Source organism: Geospiza fortis, unplaced genomic scaffold (assembly GCF_000277835.1).
Source record: "Geospiza fortis unplaced genomic scaffold, GeoFor_1.0 scaffold89, whole genome shotgun sequence".
Taxonomy (NCBI): domain Eukaryota; kingdom Metazoa; phylum Chordata; class Aves; order Passeriformes; family Thraupidae; genus Geospiza; species Geospiza fortis.
The window spans coordinates 83,350-95,055 of NW_005054615.1; the positions used below are offsets into that span (position 1 = coordinate 83,350).

Consider the following 11,706-nt stretch of genomic DNA (forward strand, 5'->3'; position numbering starts at 1 on the left):
CTGCCAAGGAGAGGCGTGAGCCTCCTCTTCCCAGAGCCATCGTGCCCTGGGCTGGCTGATGGTCTGGGCAGCTCCTGTGGGTTTTTGGGGACACTTGTTCAAGCAGCACATCCCTCCTGGATGCCCCAGCAGGTGGGTGACGTGCTTTGTGTAGGGCCACCAGGAAGGGGATGGACCTGCAGCAATGCACAGCGGCCCGTGACTCTGTCACAGGGGTGACAGTGACACTGGAGGTGTTGGATCACACTGTGAGGCTGTGGTAGGACCATGGCCATGCCAGCAGGAGCTTTTAAGTGCTTTGAGTCTTGAAATGGTTTCTGTAACGTGCCCCTGAGTGTTAATTATCTTAATTATGTTTGTGTTCTCCCAGGAAAGAGGCGCTTGGGAGCTGGTATGTATGGAACTGTTCTCAGGCTCTGCACAAATTACCTCAATTGAGATTCTTTTTGACTATAATTTTTTGAGATTTACCAAAAAAAAACCCCTTAAAATTACTATGAAATTATTACAGCCATGGCCCATTTATGATCCAGGCAGTTCTGACACACCCAGTGTCCCACGGACCAGTCTGCACAAAGATCCCAGTTGTGTAATTTTGTAATTACCTGCACTGGAGTGATCTTTTGTTACCTCTCCATCCTGCATTTGGAAATGGAGCCTGAAGATCCTCACTTTCAGCAGCATTTGTTGGTTTCATAGTGAAGCTTTATTTTTTTTTTCCTGTGCTGGCTTAATTGACTGATCATTATTAATATGATTTAAATGTATGAAGTTGATATTGATTAGATCCCATATGAATATAATTATGATTATTCATTGAAATTGCTGCCTGGCAGATGAATGATAGCCAGTCGTGAATTTAAAGTAAATGCAAATATTTTCATAAAATTAAAGTAAAAATCTATATCATAGCCAAAATCCTCAAATTAAGACTCTCAAGGGTCCAACCTGATTTCAGTCGGATCAGAATAAATTGAATCAGTGATTTGTTTGTGACTGGAAATCCATTGAAGAGACTGATTCTCCTGTATTAACATTGGAATATTGTTAATATCCAAATATCCAAGGAGAAGTGGGAGGACCTCAGTGGAACACTTGGAAATTGGGAGGGTTGGGTTAAAACCAACATGATTTCAAGCTATGTAGAGACAACACTGAAATTAGAAACTAGATGTGCACTTACAGACTCACACAGGAAACAGATTAAACATGGGCAGTGCAGGGATGTAGAGGAGGAGGAGTAGCAATATAGAGATAGCCAGAAAAAACCCGAACAAGAAAAAAAACCCAAATTAAAACTGAGTGTGGTGGAAGAGGCAGCCCAGGAGGTGTGCAGGGAATGGGGTGCTCCAGGGAACACCAGCCTGGAGCCATCTCCACAGAGGTGATTCCCCTGGAGGAGAAGGCATTTTCCAAGCACGTTAAAATTTTTCAGTTTATCCAGGGCTGCATTTTGCGAGCACATTTAAATGTTTCACCTTCACAAGCAGCTAATGAAGAAGAACCAGGGCAAGGGAGAGTGCAGGAATTAATGAGATGCTCCAGGTATCCTGGAGACACCTCTGGCCCTTAGATAAGGAGCTTTTATATTCTGCTAACATCCCAGTTGTTAGCAGTGCAGAGAAAACTGCTGCAATGACTGATCTTCCATGAAAACCTCTGTTTCCTGCATTCCCTGGGCTGGTTAAAATTCTTGTCCACACAGGAGGGTGTTCAACACCTCCCCTTCAAGGGTTTTGAGCATCCCCATGGTGCTGCTGGTGTCCCTGTGTCCTGGTTTAGGGCAAACTTGGGAGAAACCTCCCAAGGGGTTCCTCTAGAAAGCAAATTCAAGCAGCCCTCCCCCAGCTGGTTCAGGAAAATATTTCCTTGGAGAAAAGTGGAAAAAACTGTTCATTTAACAGGCAAAGAATCCAGCAGCACAAAAAATGATCAATATTAAACAACTGAACCTCTCGCTGTTCTGAAGAGATGGCAAACTCAGAAATTCCCCTCTGTGGGCTGTGGCTCGGCTCACTCAGTCCCTTATCAGTCCCTTATCAGTCTCTTATCAGTCCCTCTGGTGCTGGAAATACCATGGCCCATGCCCAGCCCAGTGGGCCACAGGTGGTGCTCTTCTGGTTTTCAGTCCAGAGCAGGTTTAAACAGTTCCAAGAAAAAGAAAACCCACAGTCCAGGGAAATATTCTGCCTCAGCTAGCTAAAAACTAACTAAAAGCAAAGGAGAGCTCTGTCCTGCCGTCTGTCCATGCTGCAGACAGCACAGTTGTGGCATTCACATTCTCTGATAAAATCCCTTCACCCAGGATTAGTTCCAAGAAAAAGAAAACCCACAGTCCAGGGAAATATTCTGCCTCAGCTAGCTAAAAACTAACTAAAAGCAAAGGAGAGCTCTGTCCTGCCGTCTGTCCATGCTGCAGACAGCACAGTTGTGGCATTCACATTCTCTGATAAAATCCCTTCACTCAGGATTTCTCTCCTGAGAAGCTGAGAAGCCTCAGAGAAAAAGGAAAACAATTCTTATCTCATTTGCTTCTCCTGTGTTGTGCTCACATGTGGAATGTGTTTGGAGATTGTTTACCCACAGGTGATTGTTTCATGGATTCTGCTGTGAGTTGTTTTCACTCTTTGGCCAATTGGGGCCAAGCCATGTCAGGACTCTGGAAAGAGTAATGAGTTTTCATTATTATCTTTTTAGCATTTTAGTAAGTATATTTTCTGTATTCTTTAGTATAGTGTAGTATTCTTTAATAGAATATAGTATCATAAAGTAATAAATTAGCCTTCTGAGAACATGGAGTCAGATTCATCATTCATCACGAATGATACCTGGGACATTCCCAGCAAATACAATCACACAGTCAAGGAGAGGATGCAGGGAGCAAGCGCAGTTTGTGATAACAAACTCCACACTCCTTTTCTCCTCCTTTTGCTGTCAGAACTAATCTTAAAGGTGCAAAACTTACTTCTGGGCTAAACGGAGGATACAATTCAGCACCATAAAGCTGCATCAGGACATCCTACAGGACACATAGTGGCTGCAGGGTGCTGAGCCCCTCTCTGTGTCTCTGGGCAGACGGTGTGGTGAACCTGAGCGTGCCCATCGTGCTGTCCTTGTTAGTGCAGGATGAGCAGCAGCTGCAGCAAATCTGCCTTTGCTGGGTTCAGGGTGTCCCCAGCAGGCTGAAGGGCCCAGATAGCTCAGTCCTCTCCGGGACAGACTGTCCGAGTTCCCAAGCAGTTCTCAGCCACAGGCAACCTTAGCAAGCTTAAGTGAGATCAGCTCTTCAGTGATTATCAGCTCATTGCAATTTCAGCCCTTCAGCTTGCTAGGTGCCTAGGCAGGCAGACACAGGGAGAGAGAGGAGAAGGCTGTTTGGAGTTCCACAGCAATGTCTTTATTGAATCTTCTGAGAAGGGTTCCAGTGACAGCTCTTCTACCAGAACTGGGCTAAAACAGCCCTTTATACAGGGCACAGGGGGATCAGAAATGGTCCAATGGCAAGGGTTAAAGGAAAGTGACCTATAGGGTTACAGAGAGATAAACAAGGGTCCCAAAAGGCGGAAAAGGGTCGTTCTAGCCCATTCACCATGACTTGGCATTTCCTATCTTTAGGCTTCTGCACGCCATGGGGCCCTTGCAGAACCAGGGCCTGCTACACTGCAGGGTGCTGAGCCCCTCTCTGTGTCTCTGGGCAGATGGCGTGGTGAACCTGAGCGTGCCCATCGTGCTGCCCCTGTCAGTGCAGGATGAGCTGCAGGGTGCTGAACCCCTTCTCTCTGTGTCTCTGGGCAGATGGCGTGGTGAACCTGAGCGTGCCCATCGTGCTGCCCCTGTCAGCAGAGGACAAGCAGCGGCTGGAGGGCAGCGCGGCGCTGGCGCTCAGCTTCCAGGGCCGCCGGGTGGCCGTGCTGCGCCGCCCCGAGTTCTTCGCGCACAGGAAGGAGGAGCGCTGCGCCCGCGTCTGGGGCACCACCTGCCCACGGCACCCGCACATCCAGGTGGGTCCTCGGGGCTGAAACCTGCCCAGGGCATGGAGAAGTGAATTCTTCCAAGGTTTTGGGTGCCAGCTGTGAGAAATTGTGCCTGGCTCCAATCCGGCTAGCTGTGGGCCCAGCCCACACCATCTTACGTAGGACAAGAGGCGCTCCACGTGCGGACTAAATCCTATTTTATTTCCTAGATTGGAGAGCACCAGGTCATCCAGGTGACTCCCCAGGTGGAAAAAAGAGAGAATGGTCTTCTCCCAGTGGGATTTTGAGCTGAGGGGAAGGGGGGCGGAGGAAGGGGGCAATGTGATACAAGTGAGGAGTGGCAAACCAGGAAGAGGTCGCCAAAACTGAGGCTAAGGGGGGAAAGAGGAAGACCATGTGATGATAGAATACAAATCATGTGAACAGTGCAAATTACCAAACAACCAGTGCAAATAACTAAATAACTGTTTAGTGCAATACAACACAGGTGCGTCCCACCGCTCCCTGCCACAGGAAGCACGGCCTGGGGCGGTGAAACATGGCCAGGGGATGGAGAAGTGAACTTTGCCAAGGTTTTGAGGGCAATGAGCTTCCAGTCCAGCTCTTTGCTGGGAACCAGCCCATCCTGAGCAGGCAGGACTGATTTTTTTGGCTTTTCCTTACAGGCAGCCAGCAGGGTTGGTGTGTTTTTGCAGCTTCTCTCTTCCCCCTTAGTCTGTGGCAGTACAAGGAGCATTGTCCCTGGGAAAGGGAGAGCTCTGGGTTCCCCACAGTGACTTGAGCTTTCTGCCTAAAAAGGGCTACGGCTGTGGTAGTTCTTTCCTCTCCCTTAAAATGCCTGGTTTAATTAATCAGCAGCAGGTGTGTGCCTTGCAACAGGCTCATTACACCTGTGTATTCCCAGCAGGAAAGCAAAGGGGGAGGTAGAGGAAGATCTTGTGCCTTCCTGTAGACTGCTGGCTGCCAGAGGGGAGCCCAGCACCCAGCTGGGTGGAGACTGGGTGGCTGCTGCCCCACTTGGTGAGGTTTTGCTGCCCAGGGCATTTGTTCACATGGTCACTGCAATGATGTTTTCCACCTGAGAGAAGGGAAGGTCATCCTACAACGGGGTTGAGCCTCACACTTTTCTCAGGAGGCTGGGAGAAGGAGGAGTGTGCTGTCCCCTTTGCACTGAAGGTGTGTGTAATTCCCAGATGGTGATGGAGAGTGGAGACTGGCTGGTTGGTGGAGACCTGCAGGTCCTGGAGAAGATCAAATGGAACGATGGGCTGGACCAGTACCGCCTGACCCCGCTGGCTCTCAAGCAGAAGTTCAGGGAAATGAATGCTGGTGAGTGCCCTGGCTTACACCAGTGCCAGGGCTCTTCGTGCTCCACCAGACCTTGGTGTGATCCATGATGTTTTCTCAAGCTCACAGCACTTCCAGGTGGCTTCTGGATGCTCCCAAAATGGGGCTCTTTGGGGGAGTGGGCAGTAAAGGGGACTCAGGGCATGGCACAGGTGGCACAGGGCTCCTTGGTTAGGGCAGTGCTTGTGATGGGCTCTGTCCCCAGTGGGCTGCTCTCAGGGCTGGGATCCTGCTCATATCCCCCCTGGCAGGTCAGATCCTCTCCGCACTGACATTCTTGGCCTTCACACCTGGGGCACAGCTCAGGTGTCTCCTCCCAGCTCTCTGTCCCATAGAATCCCAGAATGGTTTGGGTTAGAGGGACACTCAACAGGTCTGTCATGGCACACAGGGCACACACAGGTCTGTCATGGCTGAGATCAGACACACACAGCTCTGTCATGGCACACAGGGCACACACAGGTCTCTCCTGGCCCTGTGGAAGCCCAGAGTGTGGCAGTGACCCCAGTGACCCCCTGACCTTTCCCTTGCAGACGCCGTTTTCGCCTTCCAGCTGCGCAATCCCGTGCACAACGGGCACGCGCTGCTGATGCAGGACACGCGGCGCCAGCTCCTCGAGAGGGGCTACAAGAACCCCGTGCTGCTGCTGCACCCCCTGGGGGGCTGGACCAAGGATGACGATGTCCCCCTGGAGTGGCGCATGAAGCAGCACGCCGCCGTGCTGGAGGAGCAGGTCCTGGACCCCAAGTCCACCATCGTGGCCATCTTCCCCTCTCCCATGCTCTACGCCGGCCCCACGGAGGTAAGGCAGCTCTTGGCTGCCCAGCAGGGCAAGGCAGACAGCCTGTCCATGGGGTTGTGCTCACAGCCTGCCTGGAAAACCCCAGGAAGAGGCTGGAGCTGTGTCCTCACTCTGCTCCCTGTGTGGTTTGCTTGTGCTTGCTGCTGCAGCATCTTCCCAGAGAACTCTGCTCCCATCCATCCTTTCCTGGGCTGGGGAGAAGGGATACAAACAGGCTTCACCTTCTTCTGGTGGGCAGGGATGTTCATTTGAAACCCCTTGTGTCCCTAAATCAGTGGGATGAAAGGGGCAGATGCTGAACCTCCCCCTCTGTGTGCTGGGCATCACCACCTTGGCACACCAAAAATTCAAACTGACCCAGCCTATAGGAATGTGCCCCTTGTTGATGGAGTGACAAAACTGTCCTTTGTCCCCTCAAAAAGGAAATAAGCCCAGAAGTTTCTCTCCTCAATTAGGTGAAAAGACACCTCATAGAATCTGGGGGGCTTCACCTCAAACTTAAGGATTGGACAGGAGCCAAAAAGTCCTGCCTGAGCAATTCTCTAGAAAAAGAAGAGAACAAAGAAACAAATTGCTTTTGTGAGGTGTTTTACCAGGAGCAAGAACCTCTGGCACCTGGCTGGGTTTTTCTCTTTACAGAGTTTTGTTATTTTGCCTTTTATTAAAACCTTTTTGTTCTCAACACTACCACAGAAGACATCCTGCTGATTTTATGCCTTCTGAGGTAGCTGAGCTATCTTGGGTGTGAAATAGATCTCCAAGAGCTTATGAGACCTGGCTCGAGGAGACTCCTATTTCACCAGCCCAATTCCCTCTCCCTGCCTGTGTGAAAAACGCCAGTCACTTGTTTTTAAAATTTTAAAAGTTTAATAGTAATAAAATGGTTATAAAAATAGCAATATAATTAGAGTAATAAAAATTTGGACAATTTGGATTAGGACAATATGAGACAATAGAAACAAAGAGTTACAGACAGTCCAGGTACTTTTTTTCTGGGCAAAATAAGCCCGAAAAAGGCCCCACGTTAACAGAGGATTAACCCTTAAAAGCAACAGCCTGTTGCATATTCATACACCTCATCCATGATGCATAAATTCCATTCAAACACAGGATTCTGTCTGGTCAGTGTCAGCTTCTTCCTCCGAATCCTGACTGAGTCTTCAGGGCTGAGCGAGGCAGGAAGAAGTTCGTTTTTTCTGATAATGCAGCAATAAATTCTCTTTCTCTGAAAGATTTAGGTGTCCTGTGGCTGCTACCTGGTGCAAGCACCTCATTCCTTTCTTTAAAACAATATCCCACATACATAGCTTCTATTCTAACATTATGTTATAACCTAAAACTATATTTTACACACTACTTGAGAAAATTAATACAGCATAATTTTCTAACACAACACACATGTGAAAAATGCATGTATTTTATGATTGGCTTTTTGCAAATATTAAAATGAATATTATATGTGTTATGTTAGAAACTTATGCTGTATTAATTCTCTTAATTAGTGTGGCAAATATAGTTTTAGGTTATCACAAAATGTTAAAATAGAAACTATGCTATATAGGATACGTTTTTGCTAAGGAAAGGACTCACACCGAGATAGCAGTCACAGGACACCAAAATGTTTCAGAGAAAAAGAATTTATTGCCCTCTTATCAGAAGAAACAAACTTCTTCCCACCTCGCTCAGGATTGGAGATTAGGATTAGCAGGAAGAAGTTGACGATGACCAGACAGAATCCTGTGTTTGAATGGAATTTATGCATCATGGATGAGGTGTAGGAATATGCAACAGGCTGTTGCTTTTAAGGGTTAATCCTCTGTTAACGTGAGTCCTTTTTCGGGCTTATTTTGCCCAGAAAGAGGTACCCGGACTGTCTGTAACTCTTTGTTCTTATTCTTTCATATTGTCCTAATCCAAATTGTCCGAATTATTATTACTCTAATTGTATTACTATTTTAATAACATTTTATTACCATTAAACTTTTAAAATTTTAAAAACAAGCGATTGGCGTTTTTCACAACATACACCATTCATTTGAATATTTGCGAGCAGCCAATCACCAAACACGCATTTTTCACACCGTGGTTCCCCAGGGCCTCCCTGTGCCCATCCCTCAGTCCCTGTGTCCCCTCCCTGCAGGTGCAGTGGCACTGCCGGGCCCGGATGGTGGCAGGGGCCAACTTCTACATCGTGGGGCGCGACCCGGCGGGAATGCCGCACCCCGACACCAGGCAGGACCTGTACGAGCCCACGCACGGCGGGAAGGTGCTGAGCATGGCCCCCGGGCTCACCTCCGTGGAGATCCTCCCCTTCCGAGTGGCTGCCTACAACAAGCTCAAGAGAGCCATGGATTTCTACGACCCCAAAAGGTAAAGGCAGCCGTGGTTTCTTCACAGCGTGGGGTCGTGGCTTTTTGGGGACAGGGAAAAGTCCCCAAGGAGAGGAATGGGGGCACAACGTGGGAAAGGCACCTGTGTGTTCCACCAAGAGGTGTCACGTGAAGCTAAAGGTGCCACCAGGGAGGACAAGCAGCACAGGCTGGGGGCTGAGAGACTGTAGGAAGGCAGACTCCTGCAACTGGGAAGTGTTGTGGACACTGCAGCTCCTCTGGGATGAGGAGCCCTGGGGGTGACTTGGGCCTGTGGGGTTTGTGAGGGTCCCCAGGGGGAGGGAAGAGATGAGAATCTGACTCCCAAGTTCTCAGAAGGCCAATTTATTATGATATGATAGGATATGATATGATTGATATGATATATATTTGGAATGTGGTCTGGACATTGTTTACCAACAGGTGAATGTTTGATTGTTTCCATGTGAATTGTTTTAAATTAATATTATATATTATGTTATATTATGTTACATTATATTATATTATATTATTTGGAATGTGGTCTGGACACTGTTTACCAACAGGTGAATGTTTGATTGGTTCGAATGCCATACTAAAACTATACCATAGAAAAAGAAAAGATACATCAGGAGGCTTAACAAGAATGCTAATGAAAGCTCGTGACTGACTCCTCAGTCCGACACAGCTGGCTGTGATTGGCCATTCATTAAAAACAATTCACATGGAACCAATCAAACATTCACCTATTGGTAAACAATGTCCAGGCCACTTTCCAGAGCAATCAGATAATTACTGTTTTCATTCTTTTCTGAGGTTTCTCAGCTTCTCAGGAGAAAAATCCTGAGCAAAGAGGGTTTTTCAGAAAATATCATGGTGACATGGGCCAGCTGAGCTGATGTCACCCGTCTCTGTTTCACACAGGCACGATGACTTTGACTTCATCTCAGGAACACGCATGAGGAAGCTCGCTCGGGAAGGGGAAAACCCCCCAGATGGCTTCATGGCCCCCAAAGCCTGGAAAGTCCTCACCACCTACTACCAGTCACTGGAAAATAAGAACTAACTCCTCCTCCTCCTTCCTAGAAATGCCTGTATTAATAGTGAGCAATGATCGATTGATTCCCTGTGACACAGATCACTTGGCATGACCCTGGGGTTTTCCTACCTGGGTCAGAGTGTTTTTTACCAATCAGAAATACTTTCAGCCTGATCCTCCTCTCCCTGAAGCTGCTGGGAGTGTCCCCGTGGAGTGGAAGGGATGGGGAGCAGGCCCTTTGTTCCCAGCTGGCACCAGGATGTGCAGTGGTGCTGCCAGGGCCACTCAGCAGCTGCCAGTGCAGAGGGGACCAGGATAAATCCTGCCTGTGCCCTGCCTGGAGCAGAGATGAAGAAGTGCCTTTCCACCTTGTGCCTTAGACAGTTTGTGCTAATTAACAGCAGAATCTTTTTAATGCCTCTTTTTTTAAAAAGGACTTTTTTTAAGATCAGCTGTGACCACCTCCAGTTCTTTGTGGCTGAGCCAACTCCTCACTGCTTCCTTCCTTCCTCCTGCTTGACCTCTTTGGTCAAACAAATGCTTGGCTGAGCATTCCTGTTGCTCCAGGTTATCTGCCTGTGAGGATGTGCCATGGTGATCCCTGGCACAGGGATCCTTCCCTGCACTCACAGCCCAGCTGGGGAGCCTCTCCTGGGAGGCACCATAGACCCTGAGATCCCTGAGAAAGCTGCACAGCAAGGAGAAGTCAGGGATGCTGGCACTGTGCTTCCAGGTGTCCTCCCAGGTGGCAGGATGGGATCCCCCTTCCCTCTGCCCGCACTCCTCCCACCCCAAAGGCAAATCCGAGACAAAACAGCAAAGTCACAGCACCAGGTGGGTCTGGAGATCGGCTGGGAGAGGCTGCAGCTCCTGCCCCCGTCCACAGCTGTGTGGGTGCCGGTGACCTGATTGATTCCGTGTCTGCGGATGGGGACAGCCCGAGGATGGCAGGGGACAGCCCGAGGATGGCAGGAAACCCTTGGCACCCCCAGCCCTGTGTGGTGCTGCTGCTGCTGCTGCTGAGCCGAGAGCCCGGTGCTGCCCCAGCCTGGCTGTGGAAAGTCACCGCGGACATTGTCGCCTTCCCCACCCTCGCGCCGGCACGGACTTCGGCAATGCCCCGCCTGAGGCTTTCCCGATGGCTCGCAGGAGCCTCCGAGGTGACAGAGCAGTGGCAAACAGCGACAGGACAGCCTGGGGCACTGCCGGGAGCCCAGGGCCGGGGCTGGTCCCCCCCGCTGCCCCAGCTCTGCAGTGGCAGCAGAGCAGAACAAGCAGCGCTCGGTCATTGCAGCCTCACTCCGGGGTTTTTGCACCTGGCCGTGTTCAGCAGCGGCCCGAGGAGCCACCGGGATGTTCCCAAGGAATGGGAATGAGCGTTCCTCTCTTCTTGTGCTCCTGTTTGAGTTCCAGCTGGATCCACGCTCAGTAAAACCAGCCTGCTCTTGCTTGGTAACATGAGCTACGACCTGCTCTGCTGTGGCCAGGGCACACTGCCCAAGCCTTCATCTATGACTGGAAAATACCCTTGAAAAAGGGCTTTTTGGGTGGCTTTTTAAGTCTTTTTCTTAAGCATTTGGAGGAAATCTGTGTTTCACCCCAAGGCAAATGCTGCAGCCTCTGTGGGAGCTGCCAGAGCACCAGCACCAGCCTCAGCCAGCCAGGCCCCAAAAGTGACATTCCCAAAAGTGTCATTCCCATTTAGGATTTTTAAGAAGTGAAACAGCACTGTTGCTGCTCATCATGAAATAATCCTGTCCTCCCCAGTAAATCCAGGTGGTCACAGCAAAACACAGATGTTGTGTTGTCATTTTAAACCAGAGTAGTGTCCTGATTACCTCTGATTAAAGCACGTGGACTGGGGGGTTTATAGTCTATTTATTAAAGACATGAGACTGGAATTTGTACCTCAGCCGATGCATCTCATGATTTAATATATTCTGAACTTGATACTCTATGAAACACTCACTTTTAGTACAAATAAATATTTATATGTGTAAGTAGCTGCCACTTGGTGATTTTTGGGTGGAGCTTTGCTGGAGGCTGCCTCAGCAATGCTGTGCTTGAGCTTGAGCTTGTCCCTGGAGATGTGAGAGAGGAATTGGGCTCTTTCCCCCTTCAGAGAGGCAGGATCAGGTGCTGAGGGCTGGACCAAGCCTCTGGAGCCATGGGATGAAAGCAGCCACGTCCCAAACC

At 49.3% G+C, this 11,706-nt stretch overlaps 1 protein-coding gene across 1 annotated transcript in view; it reads left to right on the plus strand.

The window, feature by feature from the left end:
- The window catches only part of PAPSS2 (3'-phosphoadenosine 5'-phosphosulfate synthase 2), a 42,002-nt gene extending 30,492 nt beyond the window's left edge, over positions 1–11,510 (plus strand). Inside the window, 5 exon segments of the mRNA XM_005430286.2 lie at positions 3,796–4,001; positions 5,168–5,303; positions 5,855–6,123; positions 8,264–8,493; positions 9,396–11,510. Coding sequence (XP_005430343.1) covers positions 3,796–4,001; positions 5,168–5,303; positions 5,855–6,123; positions 8,264–8,493; positions 9,396–9,537 — 983 coding nt within the window. The 3' untranslated portion in view covers positions 9,538–11,510.
- Positions 11,511–11,706: the final 196 nt, after the last annotated feature.